At 39.1% G+C, this 25,696-nt stretch overlaps 1 protein-coding gene across 4 annotated transcripts in view; it reads right to left on the bottom strand.

Annotated features, from left to right (window-relative positions):
- Window positions 1–1,539: 1,539 nt before the first annotated feature.
- Window positions 1,540–25,696, bottom strand: part of LOC131232476 (uncharacterized) — a 40,400-nt gene continuing 16,243 nt past the window's right edge. The window contains exons 6-20 of one of the 4 annotated variants that reach the window (XR_009164861.1): window positions 24,484–24,542; window positions 18,876–18,965; window positions 9,263–9,354; window positions 9,060–9,158; window positions 8,851–8,928; window positions 6,646–6,730; window positions 6,504–6,562; window positions 6,273–6,342; window positions 5,490–5,581; window positions 4,883–4,945; window positions 4,736–4,802; window positions 3,507–3,776; window positions 3,032–3,148; window positions 2,257–2,505; window positions 1,540–1,945 (exon numbers count right to left, since the gene is read on the bottom strand). Coding sequence is in view for 3 of the 4 variants with exons in the window: in XM_058228733.1 (XP_058084716.1) it covers window positions 1,877–1,945; window positions 2,353–2,505; window positions 3,032–3,148; window positions 3,507–3,776; window positions 4,736–4,802; window positions 4,883–4,945; window positions 5,490–5,581; window positions 6,273–6,342; window positions 6,504–6,562; window positions 6,646–6,730; window positions 8,851–8,928; window positions 9,060–9,158; window positions 9,263–9,354; window positions 18,876–18,965; window positions 24,484–24,542 (1,463 nt within the window). In the remaining variant the exon portion in view is untranslated. Of the gene's footprint in view, window positions 1,946–2,256; window positions 2,506–3,031; window positions 3,149–3,506; window positions 3,777–3,897; window positions 3,990–4,735; window positions 4,803–4,882; window positions 4,946–5,489; window positions 5,582–6,272; window positions 6,343–6,503; window positions 6,563–6,645; window positions 6,731–8,850; window positions 8,929–9,059; window positions 9,159–9,262; window positions 9,355–18,875; window positions 18,966–24,483; window positions 24,543–25,696 lie in introns of those variants that run through there. The other 3 variants (XM_058228733.1, XM_058228734.1, XM_058228735.1) reach the window with 3 other exon arrangements.

Genomic DNA, 25,696 nt, shown 5'->3' on the forward strand with positions numbered 1-25,696 from the left:
TAAAAATCATTGATAGAAGAATATTCTCATTTTATATCTTCTTTCTCCATTTTATTGTTGAACTTTGATGGTGAATCACGCTGAAGGAAAAAGTTCTTAAATCGTAAACTCACATCTATTGTCACAAGGCAAAAAGAACTCATTCAGAAGGTTTAGACATGAACCTTTCCACAAATCACCTGAATGTAGTGCAATTTAGGTGGTTAAGATGACTCTAGATCATGTGTCCAATTTCCAATCTGTCAATCTCAATTTAGGCGACATCAACAATTCAATCAATCCTTGATTCAGGCAGAATCTGGCACACCTGCACATCCTACTCACACACACAAAAACCTGATCTAGGCCCTCAGTCACATGCGTCGCCCAATTTGATTGAATTAAGAGCAACATGACCTAACTCAAGTTTAAGAATGTAACACGAGGCTAAGGGCTCGTTTGGACGGGTGGATTGGATGGGATTGGAAGGGATTGGATGTTAAATCCCGAGATTGGCCAGGCGTGCCAAACAGACGTGGTGATTTGATCCTGGGATATAGCAATCCCATGGATGTTAAGACAACTACTTACAACACCATCATTACCATGAAATCCCATCCAATCCACCCTAATCCGTTCAAATATGCCTGGGATGTGTTTGGTTTGAGCGATTAGAAGGGATGGGAAGGTTTAATCCAGAGATTCGTCATGGTGCCAAACAGACTCGATATAGCAATCCCATGGATCTTAAGACAATCCACGGACAACACCATCATTACTTGAAATCCATGCCATCCACCCTAATACCATTCAATCCCTTCCAATCCACCCGTCCAAACGGGCCCTAAGAGTCGCACAACCTGTGGATATGTAGATATATACAAATTGAATCAAATTAAACTTTCTTAAAATATTTTTAGGGTCTTGGAATAGGTCTAGTCGGATCATCTGACCTAACCCATCAATGACCAATTTGGTGGGTCCCTACTGAGGGCTTAGTGGTAAAACTATGTTGTGAGTTTTAACATTGAGGTCATGGGTTCGAGTGCCCATGTGGTGTGTAAAGAAGGGTAAAAAAAAATTGGTGGGTGAAATTAGGTAGGTTCCATTTCATAGCCCATTTACTAAATGGGCCAGGAATTCCAATTCCAGCCCAGACCCAATTCATAACCCATTACTCCGGCCTGACCCCACCTTAAAATTCATGATGCCCAACCATGCACATCGCTAATCCACAACACGTCCCACAATTTGAATGATTTGATTGGGTGTCAGTATGCATCGAAAAACGTGGTACAGGATCCAACCTCAAAATAGGAAGGAAACAAAAAAACGAAAACGAATTAAAGTATAGCCTCAACGGGACCCACATGTCATGCACATCAGCCCAAACTAGACCATCTAAATAGTGGGACCGTTTGAAAGTGAGCAACCGTCCAAAAATCAGATTGATGAAACAATCCTAGCTGATGATGCCCATGTGGAGAGAGAGAGAGAGAGAGAGAGAGAGAGAGAGAGAGCTACACGGACGGAGAGGGGCAGGCTACATGCAGGAGAGCCTTCTTTCGTACTAAATCCATGCCATTCATTGATAAATGTGATATTATCTCAGCCATCCATCGCATGCGCGTGCGTTTTCAAAATTCCCCAAATATCCTGACATAAGATTGAAATCCCAAACAATTTCCTGCTAAATTTCAAAAAGTTTTACCTCTTGGAGACTAATTGATTGGGAAAAACTGTCCAGAAACACTGGCGTTATATATAGTACAGGGTTTCCCTTCTAAGTTCGTATTGTTATTTTTCAAGACTTCTGTGGTTCCTTTCTTTCCAACTTACCCTTCTGTTAGGCCGGAAATATACAAACGCAGCATGTCGTCTCTTTATGGTTTCTGAGTTACTTCTTTATTTGGTCAAGGCAGGCTTGAAGATCTCTGAATTCATCCGTATCTGAGAATCTCACAGCCTGAAAATTCATAAATTAACTTGAGTAACAAATGAGAGAGAAAGAGAGAAAGAGAGAGAGAGAGAGCTTCCCCTCTGCTAGCTGCTGGTAGGTTGGTCAGGAGCCCATCAGGAGCCCATTTACAACCCTACCCTTTTCGCATGGAGTCTTAAGTTATAACAGACCAAAACAATGACCATTATAACTGGTGATACCCAAATACAGATACTGATATAGACGCGTATATGAGAACGGAGTAGGGTTGCCATTGTGGAGATTTGGGGGCATGACCAATCCACCATGGGGACCAATAGCTCAAAAGGTTTTCTCACCAGCATATGGACCCACTTGTGCAAACTCCATCCACTACAGGGAAGTTCTCTATTAGTCATATGGGGGCCATTAGCTCAATGGTTTTGATCACCAACCTGCTTGATTGTATTTTTTAGGTGCATCTCAGCTGCAGCGAGTTCTCGATGGCTACCAGTGGATGAAGCAATTTCCATGTATACCTTGCAAAGTTGCAAAGAGGCATGTGCAAATTTCTTAAACCGGTCTTCGCTATGCCACAAATCAGATCCCTGAAACAACAATTCTCTTAGCAACTTGCACAGAGTACACATACACATGGACCAGTCATAGTATTCTATATCATAACACAAATATCTACTGCTTTCAGGAGCAATTGCAAAGATATGTTAACTAAAAGATGCACACTTCAATCAAGATATTGATAGAAGACTCAAAATGACATTCTTTGTTGAGAAACATATTGAAGCAAATAGCAGATGCAAAAGGATCCTCACATCAAGAAGACCCTACCCATCTCCAAAATGAAAAGCATACAGGAATCATGCATGAGTTTATTACAAAATGGAGCTGATGGAATCAAAACCCCAAATTCAAGAAAGGAATGTTTACCAGTACATAAACCCATAACCTCTTGGAAACAACCGGATAAAATGTACTAGTAGAAATAATACACTAAAAAACAGTAAATAAACTGTTGTAAATAATTAGCATTATAAAAATTTCTCAGTATGAACCAAAAACAATTAGCCAATATAATACTCATCACAGAGATTATTTTCGCATTGATGAAGATACCTGGTATGATCTAACTTGCTTTAGAAGGGCTTCTGAGCACATTGTGAGATCCCCTTTGATTTTGTACCATCTTGCATACAGACCCCATATATCTCCTCCCCCACCACTCCGAACAATCTACAACAAGAAGGAGAATATATGTGCCAAATGAAGCATATGTGAGTGAAAAGGTTACAAACAAACCAAAAAGAAAAAAAGAAAAAAGAAAAAGGAAAGAAAGAAAAGAAAACCACAAGTTACTTTGGGAGCTTCAAAACTGGAGGTATCGTCATTTATGAGGGGTAATAAAGGTCACGAGGAATATATAATTAAGTATGATAGACAAACTCTACCAGTAAATATAACTTCATTTATCCGTTCTTTACAAAAATACTCAAGGCCATGATAAAACAGAAACAACTGAAAAAGAAAAAAGAAAAAAAGAAAAAGAAAAAAGAGAGAGATGAGAAAATTGGCCTAATAAATATGTTCATACCTGCTGCAGAACTTTCCCAAGCAAATCCATCAAGTGCTCAGTTTCCCATGATCTTGCCATGCTGGATTCAAGAGGCAAGTTGTCAAGAGAGTCACCAGAAGAATTACTTGGAGAAGTTTGGATGGCACAATTAGGACCTCCAACTGTAGTGGATGACAAATCATGCCTTGATGATCTTACTTCCATCTCCACCATTAACCTTTCCAATAATTCAGCATCTATTCTTTTGTTGTTTGTCAAATCCAATACTGTTTTGGTGGCTTCTAGTGCCTGCAATGAAAAATCATCTTTTAAGTTGATGGATCACGGTGGAATTTTTCAGTGAAACTTCAGGAGGTACTAAAATACACATAGTTAGGAATAAAAAAAAAATTGCAAAAAGAATACATACATAATAAGTTTCCGTTTAATGGGAGCCTAAAAGTATGTGTTGTCATAAGAAACCAGTCCAACCGTCCCATCCATCCCATCTATCCATCCAACCTTTCATCCAAACATCTTTGATATTTCAGAATATCGACAATACAATTTTTTGCTAAGAAATCGTCGACAACTGGAAAGGAAACAAAAGACTGTGGTCTTGATATCGCCTATGTTGCAATAACGATAATATTGCAATATAATTGATATTATCGTCGACAATTTGAACACCACATACAACCATGCGCCCATAAAAAAAATTCAATATGGATTTTTTTAAAATAAACACATATTTGGCAATATTGCTACATTGGCAATATTATCGAAATATTGCCGATGCACTGGCGACACAAGCGACACCTACAATTTACATAGTCGAAAATATTAGCGATATCAAACCATTGGCAATACAAGAGAGTCAGAGACACTTGGAATCTACAAAGTCAAAAATAGTGGCGATACATTGGTTATATCGATACATTAGCGGTACTTAGCGATACATCGCCGATACCTGAAATTTCTGAGACCACCAGTGTTATTGGTATCACTGAGCTGAGATACGGATAATATTGGGGATATTTTGATAATATCGGGATACTCTGAACAATTACAAACAACTATTATTATAGAGGTGGAAGCAAGGGTTTTTTTTTTTTAATTTAACAGTATCCACTAATAACAAGGAAAGCAGAGAATCAAAGAAAGAGCACTCATATCTTGTAAAGGAAACGACAATCCTATTCATCGATGCTACAGGTTAGGGCAAAAGAAGAAAAAAGGTCCGTCTGAAATACAGATACCAATTTCACCTGATTGAAATTGCCAATGTCCATGGCAACTTGGCTATAATTCTCCCATAATTGCCAATTGGTCCGCCTGTCAACCATTCATAGTCAACCAAGTTAGCATTTTCATAAACTCGTGGCATTAAGCAGAAAGAAGAAAGTTGTGAAAACCTGAATTTGAGTGCTTCCTTGAACGCAATAAAAGCTTCCTTGCTCTTTTTCTTGATCATATGCCTGCAATATTTATAAAGTAAGAAAGTATCTTTTTTTTCTTTTCTTGATCAAGAGAAAGAATAGGAAGCCCCCCAGTATAAAGTATAAGTGGAAAAGATGTATCCAAGCCAGATTGGACCAACTAAAGAAAATAATGTCAGAGAGGAGACTGCTTATTTCGTTCCCTAATGTTAAACTTCTCACATTGGTTGATACTAGTGAGCTACTAAAAATAAAATACAAGAAGATGCATATGAACATCAACCAATAGTTGGGCCATGTAGAACAGAATCAAGCAAGAAACGTTTTGATTTGGAAGAAAAATGAGGTTGTAGTACTGAAGTGACAGGTATCTTTGCAAAGAGAGGTACACAGAGGGGGGCGTCTTTGCTTTGGAAATTTAATTTGTCAGACAACTATTGCAATGTGTTAAGTCAACCACACAGATCAAGATATCAGCTAATCCAAAAGAAAAGAATAATGATCCTCAGTGTATTGAATAATAAATTTGAAGTTTAATATTTTTTAAACAAAGCAAAGTATAAAATCGAAATCAAGAACATACAAGCAAGCAATATTATTCCAAGCCTCTCCATTTTCAGGATCGAGTGTCACAGCACGAGTAAACCCCTCCAGTGCTTTATCAATATCCCGAGCCTACAACGAAGAAATTTGATGGATCAATTGAAACTTGAAATAACAACTAATGTTATCTACTAATTTCCAAGAGCAAAACTCATTGTTACATGTGTCGATTACTTTTGCAGCTGAGACTCGCATTCTAAGGGTCAAAGATATTGTGCATAGATACTTCGAGAAAATATTTGTATACACATGCATATATCATCATCATCATCATGTAGCTGACCCCAATTAATTGGGATAATGTCTACATGATGATGATGCATATATCATCATCATGACATCATCTTCTAAGCCTTTTCCCAACTAATTGGAGTCGGATACAAGAATCCTGTTTCGCCACTTCAATGTCATATTGGCAGGATTCATGATGAAAGTTTGGCAAAAGTTTCACGGCCATTCTCCTTTATCTGTGCTTGGGACTGGCAATGAGAGCACAGAACTCCCACAGGAGATACATAATATGTATGCATATATTCTCAGCAAGAAGCTCCCAATATTCTAGAGACACCATGCAATGCTTCTAAAAGATGCACAACTACGTTTGTATCATGCATTTGGAAAAGAACACAAGCAGCAGTCAAACAATAGCATGTTCTGAAGGTGCCATGTGTGTGTTTGAATTCATGGAATAAGTGATAACCATGCGTCCATGCCTAACTCTAGGAAATCAAGAATGCAAGCATGGAGAAAACATGTGGATTACCTTCAATGCAGCAGCGCCAAGAGCAAACCACCCATCTGGATACAAAGAATTCAAAGCCATTGCAGATTCCCTGAGGTAGTTGTCATCAAGGCAAAATTGTTATAAAATAAATATTTAAAAAAAAAACATTAAAAAAATTAAAAAAAAATCAATGAAATCAAGGGAAGATAGGGATTAAAAACCATTATGAAAAGAAAGCAAATAACAAACTTGAGCTTCAAAATGAAATACCAAAGGACTTTAGATGTCTCGTAGTCCCCCCTATTGTATGCACTCCTTGCTAGAGACCGCTGTTGATCAAGCAGAGTTGGTGAGGATTCAAATCATAATACAAAATGTACAAACATGGTTGCTCATACAAAATCAAGATCACCTTAGCTCGAGCAGACCTATTGTTTGAAACTTCCAACGCTTTGTCATAATAAGCATCATCATTTGTAACATCACCCAGAGAACACCTGGAAATGAAAATTGTAATGCAACTCAAAATATACTACATTGTAATTGTTGGGGATTCAAACTCAACTGTATTCGGTTGTCTTATGGTATTGTCCTTGTTGTTTTGCCCCACATCGGATAGTGGTGGCTACCTGGGTTAGGACTCCTATCTATATAATGGATGCAAAGTAACCAATTCGAAATAAGGGATTTTGGGTAAGCAATGCAGCACCTTGTGCACCTGGGAGTTCTAATACTAAGACTGCCCTAGCCCTTAGTATAAAAATTTTCTGTTTTCACATTTTTAGTTTTGTTAACAGTAATAATTTTGACAAGCTATGTGTGTGAATGATGGACGAGAAGACACACTTGGTAAAAGAAATAGCTGAAAATTTATGACACATGAAGACTGTAGCTCAGCCTTTAATGTAATAATTTCAAGAAAGAGGTTTGGCCAATTATGTTTAGCTAATCTTTTCAAAATGCATTGCATGCATACAGACAAAGAACATTCAAAAACCACCCATTTGGAGAAGAAAATAAAATATGATTAATTGCCAATCAGATTGATTTCGTATTACTTTGAGGACCCGTTTAGTGTTGCTTCTAGGAAATGTAGAATTCTCAATAAACAAATTTATGGAATTGTTTATTGAAAAATCCTTCTACAGAAGTGATTCCCAAAAGACATGTTTAGTAAACATACATAAGAAAAAAAATTCAGGCAGACCCAACAATCATACGGCCACCACGTGAATTTGGATGTTTTTGGACAGTTATCCAATGTTTTCTTGGGTGGGGCCCGCCGTGTTGGGTATATGCCATCCAACTTGTGCATTGCATGGGTCATGCCATGATGATGGGAATGTGATGCCCAAAATTAAGGCCTATACAATCACTAGGTGGGCCACACAAACAATGGACATCCATCGAAAAACCTCCGAATACATGTAGTGGCTATCACGATGGTTGGATCAGCCTGATTTATGGGGAGTCCAACTTTCATGATTCTCCAAGACAGGTCAGATGTCATATACAAACCCTGGTAGCCCCAAGTACAGTCCTTGTAGAACTTACAAGGACTTGCGCAAGGAACCGGATTCTTTGATAGTCAAGCGGCATATGCTTTATACACAGGCACTCAAAAATTGTACCAATTACAACAATGCATCAAACAAAACCAATTAAATTGTGGAACCCATCATCGCTAAGTGATAGTCCAAAATGAAATTGCATTCATAACCACCAACTTGTTGAAATTCATTTATTGAAATAGGACCGCTTGATTGTTTAATTTTTTTAACCATCCGATTTCTACCCATGGCCTAACCCACCCATCATCAAGAAACAAATTGGAGTAAAAGTCGATCACTGCCTTGCAAATGCCCTATTTCTCCTCCAGTCTTCTCCCATCAGCCAAATTGCTTTCCAGCTGTTTATACTTGCTAACATTTTCAAACAGACACTTCCCCTCTTCCACACCCTTGTTGCCGTTTCTCTTCAAGCTTCGTGCAACCATAGGAGTTACATAGGCGGCATTTCTCAAAACGACAAGAAGAGTGAATGCCTAGGTACTAAAGCTGGAGCAGGAGCAACACCTCACATATAAGGTTACAGCAAGTATGTTCTAGATTCCTGAACCCGAATCGCAGCATCAAATCCCCCAAGAAGGATGAAAAGCTTCTTTGACTCTTATTGAAGAACCATGAACTCTTACAAAAAATTAATGCAAGCCGTCTCCACATGCTCAATGTTAACTCCATGCAACGCCTTTCCACATACTCAATATTAATTCTACATGATCTAATATCTAGAAACTTTGAACATTCACTTACCCAAGCCTTGGTTCCTGTCATCCTATGTTAGTTATAAAAAAGAAAAAAAAGAAACGAAAATGATCTTCCTCAAACCTAGTGTCCAACTAACACGAAGTATGGTGGCCAATACTTCTGAAGTTTGAAGTGGTGGGCATACAACTGTGCGCAATGGAATGATCTTCATTTTGTTATTTATGTTTGCATATATATATATATATATATATATATATATATGTCAAGTTATAATTCATACATGCATGCATTTGCATTATAGAAAAAAAATCAGATTAAGAAAATGCTTAATAGAATTTTGAATCTCTTACCATAACCTTGGATCATGAGGCATATCACATAAGCGTGCCTTGATGAGCTCAACAGCTGCCGCCTTCTTTCCTAGTAGGCTGTCAAGGTATTTATAAATAAATAAATAAATAAACAGAATTCACAACTAACCCCCCAAGATAAGAGAAGTGCTATTCAGAAGGACTACATCCAGAAAAGTTCAACAACTTAATTGTAAATGGCACAGTACCGGTAGCAATAGATTAGATTATCCCACAGCTCTAGATCCTCAAAAATTTTAAGTGCCTCTCCAATCATACCACTACTCACTAATAGTTCACCATATTCTCTGAAAATTGGAGATAAAATGAACAGAAGCTGTAAGTACTCTCAAAGAACACATGACTGTTAGATCTGCTAGTTTGAGGTAGTGGAGGAATGCAAGAACTATACTTCCGTAATGCCGGAATGGTGGGGATATAAACATCATATGCAAAGCAAATCCTCTGTGCAGCTCCAGGAAAACTTTCATAAATACCCTGGACCTGAATACAGTAAAGCACATTATCTGAGGTTGAGATAATTACAGGAATAATAAATGGCAGCTCCTATATACTAGATTAGACATAAAATCAAGCTCCACACAAAACTCAAACAGTTGGTCATAGCAGAAGGGATTAGTATACAATGACAACAGCATAAGCACAGCAATTGATACAATTATAATCATTCTACAATACAGAATCAACCAATGGTGTCAAAACCATAATCGTATTGCAAATCATTATAGGGGGTTGAATCGTATCAAATCGCAAATGTATCATAAATTGTAAGATTTTTTATGATTTTCTTTTAAAAATGGAAAATTATGAAAAATATAAATAAATCAGAAAAAAATAAATAAAAATCATCAAACATTCTTTTGTCATCAATATGCACCAAGTAATACCATGTCATGATAGTGTTAAAAGATTCTTATCTTTCCTTCTGTTTTTCTGGTCTTTCAAGAAAATTTCCTTCAAAACATACCAGGATACGTAATAATTTATGGTCTTGTTACCTTTCTTGAATGTAGAATCATATTGGAAAAGCGGCATTTGATTCTGTAGACCGATGAAAAAAGATATTTTGACTTATAACCTCTTTTTTTAAGGTGAGAATTTTATTGTTAAAAAAAAAGGAACGGACTACAAAAGGGAACAAAAAAGGGAAGAAAAAACAAACTAAGATGGAGAAAAAAAAAAAAAAAAAAAAGGAAAGAAAATTACGAAAACCAGACCCCTTCCTGGCAAGAAAACCCCAGTTAACAAAAACTACAGGGTCCAATCCCTAAACAACACTAAAACCCTCGAGAACACCCCAGCCTTCGAAACAATGATGTTCCTGAAACACCAGTTATTTCTTTCTGCCCATACAGCCCGCAATACTGCCAGAAGAAGGATTCACCATTTTCTTTTTCTGAGGGCTCCTCCTAGGTCCGCATGCCAACTACAATAGAGTTGTTCCACAGAATTGGGCATGGCCCATGACACTTCAGCCAACAGCAAAACACTCCACCATATGTCCGAGGAGAAAGGGCAACAAATATAAAATAAAAAAATAAAAAAAAATCCACTGATTCCTCTACCCCAATACAAAGAAAAAACATTTGGAAGATACAATCCTCTTTTTCTCAAGTTGTCTATCATCAGAATTCTGTTCCGGCCAACAAGCCAACCAAATGCAGTAACTTTTGGAGGAACTCCGTAAGATGACAAAAGGGCCCGTGTGAGAAACAGCTCCGGACACTGCAGGGGCTGTGACAGATCTATATAATGAGCAGACAGAACACGCCTGAACCCACCAGTGACCAACGAATAGAGTCATCCTGATTAGACAGCAGCACAAAAACCTGCAGATGAAGGAGAAGAGCAAATTCCTGGATTTCTGAATCGAATAGATTTCTATGGAAGGGTGGAAGCCAAATACCTCCACCATTTTCCTCAATAAAGCATTCATTAAACAAGATATTTGGTTTCAGGCTGACAGCAAAAAGGGTTGGGAAAGATTCAGCCAGGGTGGGGAAGCCACACCATAAATCCAACCAAAATCTAACTCTAAAACCGTTCCAGAGAGAGAAGTACACTTTGTCAAATACTAATGGGGCCACCCTGGCTATAACTTTCCACGTAAAGGATGCTCTATACAGAGAGGAACCTTTTATCCACCACCCTTCTGTCAAAACACCAAATTTTGCAGATATGATCTGACGCCACAGACTATCGGTCTCCATTCCAAATCTCCAAACCCATTTTCCCAGGAGGGCTTTATTAACAACCTTAAGGTTTTTAATATCCGCTCCCCCTTCATTGTAAGGAGTGCAAACCTCCCTCCAATTTAACAAGGGGAACTTCCTAGCTGTGAACCCTCCTTGCCACAAAATAAAATAAAAATCCTTCGAAGTTTGTCGATCTCCAAGATAACGGACTTCAAACACTAGAAGAGAGACAAAAAGTATATAGGCATATTCGAGAGAGAGAGGCCTTAATCAAATTCAGTCTGCCACCTAGAGACAACAAATTGAGATTCCAAGTGGAGAGTTTGTTCTCAATTCTTTCAATAATCTTATCTCACAAAAATAACGGAGGTTTTCCAATGCAGAAAGGTAACCCCGAATAGAGAGTAGAGAGGCAACCTACCTTACAACCAAAGGAATCAGCTAAAGAAAGACATACCTTCGAAGCCAGATTAATCCCAAATAACTCTCTCTTAGAGGTTAACTCTCAAACCTAAAAATACATCAAACCAACATATTGTCATACTCAAAAAATTGACCATATTCTCATCAGCCTCACAAAACAGGAGTGCATTGTCTGCGAAAGGAAGATTACATATTCCCAGCGGATATTTTTCCACTATAAAACCCCTAAACAAGCCCGCCTCCTGTCCCCTAGATAGTATACCACTTCAAGCTTCAGATAAGTCATTCCACGATGCATATAAAGTCAACATGATTGTAACCATCCATAAAAACATTTCAGATAAGTCAGATGAATTTGGTGTTTCAACTAATTTAGAAGTAAGAAATTATTTACACACACACACACACACACACACACACACACACACACACATATATATATATATATATAAATTTAAAAAGAAAAAAAAAAAGCTCTATGATTTAACGTTGAAGAGAAGATATATCATTTAATATCTTATAAAGAACAAAATAAAATAATATACCTTTTCTAAACGAGTCATTTTTTCTTTTCTTTTTTTCTTTTTAAAAGGTATTTTCTAAACAATTCTTAAAGCCCCTACCAATTTAAAAACATAAAATGAAAGCCAATTGAAGCTTAAAATAGAAGAGTGCAACTATAATTTGAATCGTAAATCGGAATTTGAATATTAAATCGTAGGATTCAAATTATAGAGTTGTTCAATATAAAAAGGGATTCAAATATCCCAAATGGTTTCGAAGTGGGACCCTTTGTACTTTGAGTGGTCCTATGGACTACCGTATATTTTTCCCGTTAATTTATTAATATAAATTAGAGAGAGGGTGTTATGAACCCCTAATCTCTCTTAATTAATCCTAAATTAAGCTTCAACATGGTATCGATGTTGCCCCTAGCCTCTGCAAGCCCACCCCTTACCGCACAGCCACCACCGCAGACCCGACCCCACTTATGTTGTCCCTTGCCACAGCCCTCAAACCCACCGCTTAAACCCCCTACCGCAGCCCGTAACCCCAGCAAACCCAAAATCCCACTTCATGTTCCTTCCCACCGGCTCCACAAGAACCTCCACAACCTCGTTGCTCGGTTCTGCAACCCATCTCTCCTTACTTCACCATTGTTGATGGTACGAGGGAGTTATCCTCCATACAAATTTCGTCTACAGTCCCCCGTTCAATGGTTGATCTTTCAGAACCTACCGACTCTACCACATCACATATAGAATCTTCTAACGAATAGGTTGGCCCTACTGGTTCAAGCACCCTTCCATTTCATCCACTGTCATTGATCTGGAATTACCAATTGCATCCAGAAAAGGTATTTGCTCTTGCACCCAATATCCTATATCTCACTTTATTTATTATCATCGTTAAGTCCATCTTTCCATGCTTCTACTATGGCCCTATCACATGCATCTGTCTCCACAAATTACCATGAAGCATTAACACATCTTGCTTGGTGTAAGGCAATAGAAGAGGAGATGGTTGCCATGTACCAGACTCATACGTGGGAGTTAGTTGATTTGCCTGCTGGAAAAAAGGGTTGTGAGGTGTCAATGGGTTTACACCATCAAGCATCGTGCGGATGGATCCATTGAGCGGCTGAAAGCCCATTTGGTTGCCAAGGGCTATACAAAAACCCAAGGACTTGATTATGAGGAGACGTTTTCTCCTATGGAGAAAGTAAACTCTGTTCGAGTATTGATTTTTATTGCAATTACTAGGGATTGTGATGGGGACATCACGCGCACACGCACGCCCCCCCTACGCACATACCCAAGGAGGAAGAGGGCCTCACCATCGATCTGGATCGATGACGATGTCCAGGGAGGGCCTCCTAGTTAGAGGACTGCGTTTTGGTTTGTTAGAGTGGACCCGATAGTCATGTAAAGCCTACCATGGGTTCTAATGATCATGGCCCACTATTATAATTAATCTAGTACTTTGGGTTTTGCTTATTATTGTTATTAGGAATATCATAGACGGTTTACATTATTTTGATGAGTTGTTATTTTTTATTACTTCGTCACCAAGTAATAGGTTGCGCACCTTGCGCGAGTTTTGGGGTATAGGGTTTTATAATAAATAGGTACCCCTTGTAGTCTTTTTTCTCATTGAAGATTAATAAAATTTCTGCGCTCCTCTAAATTCTTGAGTTGTGGAGATTTAATTGGGTGTGAAACCCTCCCTTCCTCGAAGGGCTAACTATTGTGGTGCGAAGCCACACCTATCCTGATTCGCCCCCACCTACCATCCATATTTCTCTTTTCCTACAATCATCCCATCTGTAAATCCATAAATATTTGCAGACGTTTCCCATCTACAGCAGATTTTTGGAGTCTGGCCCTGCAGGAGGGCTGAAACTTTAGCGGAGCACCACGCACCGACCGTATATCGAATTGGCCTGAAAATCGGGGGTTTTGGAGCCCACCCCTAGCCGACTAGACCGAAGAAGTCGCCTTCCGGGTTCGTGGCCCCCACACACATGCGGCCAAGCCCCTGCGCACGTGCGTCAGGTCTGGCCCGCTGACCGCGCCCGTGGACTGTTGTCAGGTCCAGTTTTTTCCCTCTTTCATTACTCTCTTGCTTACTTTTCATAACCCTAACCCTGGATTGCATTAATTCCAATTTATTTGCCATTTTTTCCTAAACCTAGGGTTCTCCGAATTGAAACCTGTGAACCCCTTGGATTGAGGACATATTTCTGTGCATGTGTGGGTGAATTTACTTCCCTTTGAGTATTGTTTGGTCCATAATTTTTATTGATCCAACCCTAACATGTGTAGGCCTGGACCCGCATAGATTCCCCTTGATTGAATGCTCGAACTTTTGTGTGGGATATGGAATTTTGTGTAATTGTTTCTGAACTAGTGTGATTTAAAGCCTGAAATCTTGCATGTCATATTTGAATTTCATTTCCTGCATCAGATTGGCCTCTTTATCAGTTGGATGTCAAAAATGCATTCCTTCATGGCGACAATTGAGGAAGTTTACATGGAGCAACCTCCTGGATTTGTTGCTTAGGGGGAGACTAGGAGAGTATATAGACTTCAAAAAGCAATTTAAGGCTTAAAGCAGTCTCCAATAGTGTGGTTTGACAAGTTTAGTAACGTGTTGTTGACTTATGGCTTCTATCAAAGTAAGGTTGACCACACAATCTTCATGAAGAACAATGATAAGGACATGATAGCATTAGTTGTATATCTCGATGATATCGTCGTTACAAAGAGTGATACATCTAACATCTTAAAACTCAAGAAGCATCTCCAAAAGCACTTTCAAACCAAGGATTGACGTAGGGAAGGGTGTGATGAGGACAATCACCATCCTCCTCGAACGATAAACTCTTTGAATCCACAAGGCCCTCTTAAATCCACATGAGAAATGTCTCAAATCAACAAGAGAAATAAGAAAGTTTGAGAATTTTATTGATAACTATCTAAAATAAACGAGTTTGCATGCTTAAATAAACCCTAAAACGCAATCTGAAGAGACCTAAAAAACTAAGGAAATAAAATCTTTAAAATGCGGAAGTTTCCGCCGTCCGTTGATCGGATCGTCAATCGATTGATTGGAATGGCCCAAAAATGTCCGAAGACTAAAACTAAAAAATTATGTGAGTTCTGATCGGTCGATCGATCTATCAGCTCAATTGACCTCGATGGATCAAACTATATTGAATTTTGTTGAATTACCTTTGGGGTTCTTCCGGTCCATTTGTGTTAGGAATGTGCTTGCTCCACATCCTACATCAAATCCCCTTCACGTAAAAAAAACTTGTCCCCAAGTTATCCTCCAATACCGGTTCATGATACTCGTACAAGTCCACGACATTGAACGTGCGTGAGATCTCCATGTCTTCAAGAAGGTCAACAACATAGGCGTCGTCATTAATCTTACGAAGTATAGGTACTGGCCCAATCTTCTTATTCTTCAGCTTGTTGTACGTCCCGGTCAGAAATCTTTCCTTGCGCAGATGAACCATGACGTTGTTGCCCACGTTGAACACCTTTAGGCGCCAATGTGTGTCAACCCTTTCCTTGTATTTGTCGTTATGCTCGCAACTTGGCCTTGACATCAGCGTGTACACTTATGATTCGGTTTGCCATATGTTATGCAGCAACGCTCACGCCTAGAAGCTTGGGCAATGGAACCAAATCAAGAGTATGCTTAGGTACTCATCCATACACAACTTCAAATGGAGACTTGCCGGTGGAATGGTTTTGCATATTGTTGAACACAAATTCTGCCTAAGCCAAGGCAAAATCCCACTGCTTGGGCTTATCACCCGAGATGCATCGTATACGGTTCCCGAGTGTACGATTCATCACTTCGGTTTGCCTATCTGTCTGCAGATGACATGCATTGTTGAACTATAGCTTGGTGTCAAACCACCTCCACCAAGTCCCCCAAAAGTGACTGGGGAACTTAATGTCACGATCCAAGGTGATAGATTTTGGGACACCATGTAGTCATACAACCTCGCGGAAGAATAAATTTGCGACATGTGTAGTGTCAAGAGTCTTCTTGTACGGTATGAAATTAGCCATTTTTGAGAATTTGTCGACCACAACAAACACAGAGTCCATTCCACGCTGGGTCCACTAAAGCCCTAGCACAAAGTCTATGGACAAATCCTCCCAAGGGCCATCAGGTACCGACGATGGAGTGTACTGTGACCATCCCTAGGTGACCGTCAAGGCCACCTCCATGTAGCTCTTGGATAACACGCTCTCACAACAAACTCCGTGCAATGCACAACCGATTTCCATTGAAAAGGAAATTATCCTGAATATGGAGGTCACTGGACTGACCTTCTTGGCATCTAATACACGTGTCCTTGAAGTCGTCATCATCGGCATATAGGTCATTAATGTATTCGAACCCGATAACCTTATTACTTATGGTGACCAACAATGTTGCATATCAGCTAAGCGCATCAACTACCTTGTTCTGCTACCCGACTTTATGCTCCAGCACGAACGTGAATTCCTACAAGAAAGAAACCCACCTAGCATGCACACGGTTAACATTAGTCTGGCTATAAATAAACTTGTGGACCTGGTGGTCCATATAAAGTATAAATTCCCATTGAATCAAATAATGCCTTCAATGCCACAATGTCGAACCACTGTGTACAACTCTAGCTCATATGCCGACTATTTCTTACGAGCATCACTAAGTTTCTCGTTATAGAAGGCTACCGGCCTGCCCTCTTGAGACAACACACCCCCAATGCCAAACTACGACGCATCGCATTCAACTTCAAGCAATTTATCAAAGCTGGGAAGTACAAGAACCGGGGTATTGAGCAACATCTGCTTAATTTCAGTAAAACTTTTGTCAGCCTTGTCGGTCCACTAAAAATGCCCCTTCATGCAATCGGTGATCAGTGCCATGACGGTGCTGAAGTTCCTCACAAACCAATGATAGAATGTCACCAACCCATGAAAAACTTCGCACTTCATGAATTTTCGTCGGAATCGGCCATTCTCTGATGGCTTTCATCTTCTCTTCATCCACATGGACATCACGACAAAGCCCAAAAACAAGAGACTCTCTATTAAGAAGCCGTGCTTCTTCAAATCAAGGTATAACTTGTTCTCTGCGAGCACTTGAAGCACTTGTTTAAGATGCCCCACATGGTCTGCCTCGCTCTGACTGTATATGAAGATATCATCAAAATAAACCACCACGAATCACCCAATAAATGGTTTCAGAACTTGATTCACTAACCTCATAAACGTAACAGATGCATTCGAGAGTCCAAAGGGCATGACCAATCATTCATACAGACCCTCCTTGGTCTTAAATTTAAATGTTGTCTTCCACTTATCACCCGATCGAATACGAATCTGATGGTAGACGCTCCTCAAATTCAATTTGGAAAACAGTTTCGCCCCCACTAGCATGTCCAATATATCGTCCAGCCGTGGTATAGGAAATATGTACTTTACGGTTATTTTGTTTATTGTTCAACTATCGATACACATGCGCCAACTCCCATCCTTCTTAGGTGTCGGTTGTTTGTCAGGTAGGTTCAGCCCAGCAGGGTTCACACCATGATAATAAGAATGCATATTAGTTGTAGATATGTTTGTTACATATCATTACATTCAAACTTTTAAGTATAGAAATGGCATACAGGTCGGGCTAGGGCCATATAGAACCTGTCAAACAACCATTTACTCTAAAAGCTTAAGCTGTCAGAGTGTGGTATATCAATGTATATCAAGGGACTTTATCACTCTAACACCCCCTCGCATGTGCGGGGTGGGAACTCCGCAAGGGAACATACTGACAAGGGTGGAGGGACACTCACACCATAAATAGGCAGGGCTTAAATTCCCGGTCCCTGGGCTGGACCTAATTTTCCTGACCCCCCATGGGAGAATAATATATTAGCAAGGCATATTTGCTGCTCTTGAGATTCGATTATAAGACCTTCCGCTCTAATACCATGTCAAACAACTATTTACTCTAAAAGCTTAAGTTGTCAGAGTGTGGTGTATCAATGTATATCAAGGGACTTTATCACTCCAACAGAACCTTAATCAGGTAAAGCTCGAACCTAGAAAAATTGGTAGGTGAGACTTATTAGTTGGACAAAGCATGAAGCGAAGCGGCAATAGAACCAGGTGCAAAAGCGGGGAAGCATCTGTTTCATAATGTTAGCGCCGGGCATGGGAGTGGAGAAGAATCTATTTCAAAATGTTAGAGAGCATAAACAATGAGGAAGCAAGAGTGGGAGTGAGAACCCAAATCATGATTTTAAGAAAGAAAGGCACCTGGTTAAAAGGATCATGAAACTAATCCTTAGCTGGACCAACAAGGCCCAATGATACCCCCTAAAATTTGTATGAATTCTTGTATCAAAACCAAGACTTACTAAAAATTCCCACTTACCCGGACATTAGGAACCCTGGCACTACTTGAGCAACTAAGCCAACTAAGAACACTAAGAAGGATAGCCATTAACGTTACGATATAACATTTGCAATTGAAAAGAAAAAAAGAAGTGTAGAAAGCGACAACAGACGGGTCAGAGTGAAACTTATGTGACCAATTTTGCTTCCTAAATAATCTAAATTAATGCCACAAGAAATGCAAGAGTTTTCTAAGGGTCAGAATGAATTTCTGTTTTACTAAAGGTCAGAATGAATTTCTGTTTAGCTAAAGGTCAGAATGAATATCCATTTAGCAAAACCAAAAAAAAAAGAAAAAGAGGCCAAGCTGTCAAGCACTGATGAGAAAATATCATGAACTTCAAAGATCGAGCATATCATATGCATAATAAAGAACAATATAGTGTGTACAAATGGCAGCAATAAGCATATAAAACTCTACCAATTTATCCAACATCACCAACGCACGCTGCTTTGTGCGACTGCGAGTAGACTCCCATTCAATGCGTAGGATGTCACAGAAGCACCTAATCTGGAAAAGGAAGAATTCTACAAATACTAAATTACAAATGAAAAGAAATTATGCCAACCCATGGAAGATTAGCAATTTCCACAAGAAAAAAAAAAAAACATGCAAAGCTACAAGTTTCTTATAACAAAAGCTTCAAGTCAATATAAAATATCCTAAGCTTATGGGTTAGGTTAGCTTAAACACTGTAGCCAAGGGAAGGATAGATCCTAGAAGCTCCTCCACACGGAGAGTGCCAAAGCTCATGTTAACATAAGCATATGACGATTTTTAATTACTGCAGTCTTATTCACCCGAGTCTCCAGAATTTTACATACTTCCCCTTGAAGAGTAATTTAACATTTTTGTGATAAGTTAATCGAGCAAACAAATAAAAATCAGCCAATCTGAGCATGTCAAGATATTACATAGGCTGATATGATTATAAGAAATGGAAAAATACGGTAGAAGTGTCACGTTAACAGAAGTCATATGTCAAACTTTGTTTATCAATAAATAATAATAATAAGTGACAATCGAATTGTGTACAAAATATGTCAATTAACAGAAGTCACATGTCAAACTTTTTTTAATCAATATAAAAAAAAGTGACACGTCGAATTGTGTACAAAACTCAAAACTCAATTGCTTTTTTAGAGAACAAGGACTTGTCACAAACACATGAACCATATGAAACCCGGAAGTGTCGCACATCCAACACTCTAAGTTCCATTCACACACTCAAAAACAAAATGAGGTCTTTCTCTTTACTTGTGCTCTAAGATTCCTCCTCATCTCCCACACATAAAGTTCATTGAACCTTTCAGAACCCAAACTAAAATCGGAACCCACTTACCCTTGAACTACTAGTTAACTTATTAACTTTGGCTAAGTAACTAATGAAGACACAAATTTAAACTGGCCCTCCATATTTTTTTTTTATTTAAGAGCAACGGAAATTTTATTGAAGGCCGCTTGCAAGCAAAACGGGAAAAAAATAAGAAGGGGATCCCAAAGGGACTGCAGCCATAAGACAGACTGTAAGATCATGCTAAACATTAAGAATGGAAGCCCACTCAAAGACAGAAGCTTTGATGAAGGCTACCGTTGCGTCGCTCGATCCTGAGGTGTTCCAAAAACGGCATCTATTCCGCTCACCTCAAACAGCCCACCAAACGGTCAGTGAAATCAGTTGCCATAGAGTCCCAATCTTCTTGGCCACACCTCCCCCATGCCAACCTAAAGAAGTTCTCCAACTGTCCCCGGCATAACCCAAGAGAACCCGAATAAGGCTAGGAAGTGCAGCCATATTTTAAAAGTAAATGCGCAGAAGATAAAAAGGTGATCGATGGTTTCAGCATCTTGATTGCATAAGCAGCACATGTTTGGAATAGCCACACCGCTCTTCTGAAGGTTGTCTTGTCAATTGTCAACACTTTCTTTCTGCCCACCAACCATGAGAAAGCGGCCACCTTGGGGGGAGCCCCATAGGACCAAAAATGATCAGCGTAGGTCCCACCTAAAATTTCTGGAATTCGTAAAGTCTAGAACTTCCCAAAATTCCAAGCATTCACAAAAATGAACCTCAACTAGATTCTCATGCATGGCCAATTTGGGCTCCAGATTGACACCACCACACCCATGGTCCTCAAAAAGGTGGCGCACCACATTAGGGCCAATGTGTTGTCTTTTCTTTGAATTTCCTTGGTCATGGGCCCTTGTTCAATCAGATGAAAGGCCCACTTGATCTGAAAAGAACACTGAAGCACAAGAGATGTTTTCTCTATTGAATGAATGAGAACAAACACAAAGGTACAGTACCTATAGGTCTCTCATGTCTATCTAGTTCTAGGAAAATTCTAGAATCTTCTCAAGCCTATATGGAGAGATCCACTCAACTCAAGCCTATCAAAAACATTTATATAGATTATAAGAAGGGGCGTGTTCCAGTGGTATCTGGCTAGATGTGCAGCCCACGTGATTTGTTCACGGAATCCAAACCGTCCATCAGATGAGTCACCTCCCAAATACCCTCAAAATCGACCCAATCCAAAACTCAGGTGGGCCATAAACATGGAATATATTGAGAGGGAACACCCGCCATTTATTAGATTGGGGGTCTATGGTGCTATATATATAGAATCCAGTCCCTTCAGACCCTTCACTCGGGCCAGATGAATGGTCGGGCCAAAAATCAGACTGTTTTACGACTCACGTTTGTCCCTTTGAAATTCAAGGTGGGCATCCCCTCCCAGTTTGTTTCCTTTGTTGTGGCTCACTTCAGTTTTGGCTTGGGCTAAATATTGGGCCCCAGGTTTTTTTTTTAGGTCAAGTATCTAATAGATGAGCTGGATAGTGTGAACCCATCACATGAGCTCCACCTATGGCCGGTACCACCGCAAGGTCGTGGTGGTACCGATACCACTAGAGCGCACCCCTTATGAGAATGCCCTCATAGGTAATAGAATTACAAGAATTCTCAATAGGAATTTCACCAATTTTTTTTTCCATTGGTTAATTTCACCACTATTTCCTAACACTCCCCCTCAATATGTACATGGGCAAAAGTTAAACATCTAGCTTGCTGCATACCCAGTGGCAACGATCCAAGGAAGCGACTTAGTACAAATATCAACCAACTGTTGAGAAGAAACAAACATGAAGCAGATCTGCCCTCTAGCAACTTCCTCACATCACAAGCAAAATGAGAGTAAAACTCGTGTTTCATGCATGCAAGAAAAAAAACAGATTTGTCGCCATAGAGACAAAACTAACATTATCACAACAAAGAATAGAAAGTATAGGCAATGAAATATGAATATCACAAAGTTAGAACCATAGACAAGCCAATGCATCAGTTGGTGAAGCCATACCAATACTCAGCTACAACACTAGAATGAGAACAGCAGGTATGCCATTGCCCTACATCAAACTGTTTTGTGCATTATTTGCATGCGAGTAACAGAGAAAGAAAACTCTTGGCCACTCGCGCAAATTTAGTTATAGCTGTCAATTTTGACTCGTCTTTGTAAGGAGCTTCCACATATGAAGTTCCACCAATATGGCATAATTGTTTAGGAACCAAGTTGCATTCGACAAGCGTACCAGTCATTTTGATAGAATGACAACAATACCACTAGAAAATAACACAAGGAAGAAATTGCCTGTAGCAATCTCCATTTCTAATTTCTTTCAACTTAGGGGCAAAATATTGAAACAATGACACTGTTTTGATGTAATGATTAGCAATACCTGAGTATTTCTACATTGACCCAAACATATCAGTGGCGCAGCCTGTGAGTGGGCCCCATGAGTGGGCCCCACGATCTGTCCGATCAGAGATCTGGACCACATAGTATGACAGAACACTTTCGTGGACCTTAATAATGGTCTGATCAATCTAGGGGCCAGCCAATAGTGGACCCCAAAGATGACGCAGTCAAACTGTAGGTCCAGAAGTCAAAAGGGTTAATTGCTAAAATAGTTGTAATCAGAGTTATGTCTTGTTGAACAAGCTTCTATTTAGTATTTTCGTCACTAATTTTGTAGGCTACTTTCAGGTATCAAACGATATATGCATGACATGGAATTGGTCCATTTGAAAGTTTGTTGAGTTAGCTTTGAGAAAAAGCCAAATTCGTGCAATTTTCATATCACGGGAGCAAGTTATGGTGATTTAGGGAAGGCTTATATGGTTGTCACAAAATTTAGGGATTGGGATTTTTGGTTGTTTTTAATTAGGGAATTTTAAAATATATATATAGCTAATTAATAGGGAATTGACATTCTAGTACTTTTTTCCAAAAGATTAATCAATATAATTATCATTCCAATACCTTCCATCACGTCCGCCACGTGAGCAAATGGGTCGGAGGCTCAGGTGGGCCCCACCGTGATGTTTATGTAAAATCCACCTCAACCACCAAGTATGTCACCCCATGTTAGGCCAAGGGCCAAAAAGTCAGCTCCATCAATGATTCAGGTGGACCACATGATTGGAAATAGTGCATAGGGCAACGCTCACCCTCTAAACTATTTCCATTACTGTGGCTCACGTGAATCACAGATGGTTATATTTTTGGGCCACAGGCTTAAATTTTTGTGTGGAATCTAATAGTCGGATTGGATTTCATATAATTATCATGGTGGGACCTATAAAAATTGAGGGTGGACGTCTCTCTCCTAAATGTTTCCTTTGGCGTGGCCCACCAAAATCACAGGTCAGCCTGATTTTTGGTCCCTAGGCCTAATATGGCAATAAATATCTAATGCTCGGAGTGGATCATACATAAACATCATGGTGGGGCCCATCAAAGTCAAGAGGGGTGTCCCATACAATTCCCTTTTTTCTAAATAATCTCTCTATATAGCCGGAGAGGGATATTAAGACTTGATTTTTTTGTTAGGCCCACCATGTTCTGTATGCAAAATCCACTCCGACCATTAGATGCCTAATCTCAATTTGGGCCCACAGGCAAAAATCAAGCTAAATTGTGATTTAGATGAGCCATGCCAAAGAAAACAGTTGGGAGAGACGTATCATTGATTTTCACAGGGCCCACCATGATGATTATACTAAATCCACTCCAACCATTAGATGTCACACTAAAATTTAGGCCTGAGGCCTAAAAATCAGGCCCATCTGTGATTCAAGTGGGCCATACCAAGGGAAACAGTTTGGAGGGCAATCATTGCCTTGTAAATTGTTTCTAATCATGTGGTCCACCTGAATCACAGATGGGATGATTTTTGGGCCCTTGGCCTAACATGAAGTGACACACATGGAGGTTGGAGTGGATTCTAGATAACATCACGGTGGGGCCCGCCTAAGCAGCCAACCCATTGGCTTGCATGCCCACCCAACCAGCTATTAAAGAAATGTAATGGAAGGTAGCAGAATGATAATTTTATTGATTAATGAGGTAGCTTTTTTAAAAAGGTACTGGAATGTAATTCCATATTAATTAGGCAGTTTTTTTTTTTTGTAAAATTCCCTTTTTAATATTTTATCAACATAAATGGGTGGAATTAGGACTAATAGATGGTCAGATTATATTAGAGCTTCTTTTGCATTGGAAGAAGATATAAACATGTAAAGACACTCTCATGAATACTTGAAGGCAAAATGGATTTATGCTTATGGAGATTCCCTTGCTTTGGTGAGTGATTCCTTAAAACCTATTGGTGTGATGATCAATACAAACCTATTGGTGTGATGTTCAATACAAGCATGGTATGATTCTATGCTCATACAGGCTGTGATGCTTTGTATCTGGTTGGGGCAACAAATCATTATTTAATGTCGCAATACTATCCAACTCATTTGACAAAATCTAAATCTGAGATGCATTCGTTCATTTCCAACTAATTGCATTTATTTATTCCCAAAGTAGTGAGATTGATATTGTAGGCAATTCGGAAGCTTTATCCATCTCACTTCATCCACGTACATCACACTGCTAGGTAGTAATCATTTGCAAGATTAGGACAAAATGAAACATAATATTAGAACTGCCAATATTTAAAAACTCATAACACTTACAATAAAGTATGACAATTGTTGACCGTCAATAGCCTCAATGAATGGGGCCATCTGCCATCCTACAAAATAAAGAATCATGGTAAATGAGCCTAAAATAGAGGGAAATACAATTTCACATTTAAAAGAACGTTAAAGAATATTATCAATATGTTATACGTAACCACATGCAAACTAAAAGGCTGATCATTTGTATGGTAACACAACATATAAACATAAAATTAAACTATTAATGTCACATTGAGCAATAAAACAAGGGGTTAAAATGACTAGGCAAGTAATGTTACAAAGTCTAAAGAAACTGCAAGGGACTGGAGGTTTTAAAACCAATATAGTGAAGAAAGATGTACAGACAAGATAGTTTTAAATGATGATTCATAATTTTGTAACACACTCATAGTTTTCCATCCTTTTTTATTTGGATGTCCCACATACTGTAGTATCATCCACTGGTAGTATACACAAACCCTCCATGGGAAAACTTTACTCTTACATATTTAGGCCTGTTTGGATTAAGGGAAAACAGAAGAAAAGAAGGAAAAGGAAATACTTCTCCCATGATGGGACGTATCACATAGTCATCCCCAACACAAGATACAAGGTGAGTATTGTCTCACAAAAATGAGATTTCCACTAAAGGGTTTGGGTCTTTAGGATCACAAGATAAGAAATGTGGTATGCTTTAAATTCAAACATTCAATTTAGACAGCTTTCTAGTCAATACATAGTATAGCCAAATATAGATTGTAGTGAATCTAGTAACTAGTTATGTTAAATTGATAATATAATAAGACACAATTATCTTGTATTGTAGGTCCTAGAAAAAGCTTCCTATAAGAAGCAAAGAGAAGGGGGAAAGCAAGGGGAGTAGGTTGAAAAGAAAGAACTAGTTTCATCCGAATTTGAAGATGATGAAGAAGAAAATATCATTCTTCATGATGACAATGATGATACCGCCACGGATGACAAGAATGGAGGGGAGGATGCATGAAGATTGAAGGAGAGATACATTTTGAACATTTTGTTTTCTTTTGAAATTATACTAAAAATGTATAGAAATGGGAAGGAGTGGAATGATTTAAACTTTATTATGAGCGACTATGACACATATACATCCATTATGCAGGTTCACGATTGATAATGTTAGGGCATGTTACTTTTCTAGATGCATATTGATGGAAGGTGGATCGTTGACATATGTTCTCTCTTTTTTCTT

Source organism: Magnolia sinica, chromosome 18 (genome assembly GCF_029962835.1).
Source record: "Magnolia sinica isolate HGM2019 chromosome 18, MsV1, whole genome shotgun sequence".
NCBI classification, from domain to species: Eukaryota; Viridiplantae; Streptophyta; class Magnoliopsida; order Magnoliales; family Magnoliaceae; genus Magnolia; species Magnolia sinica.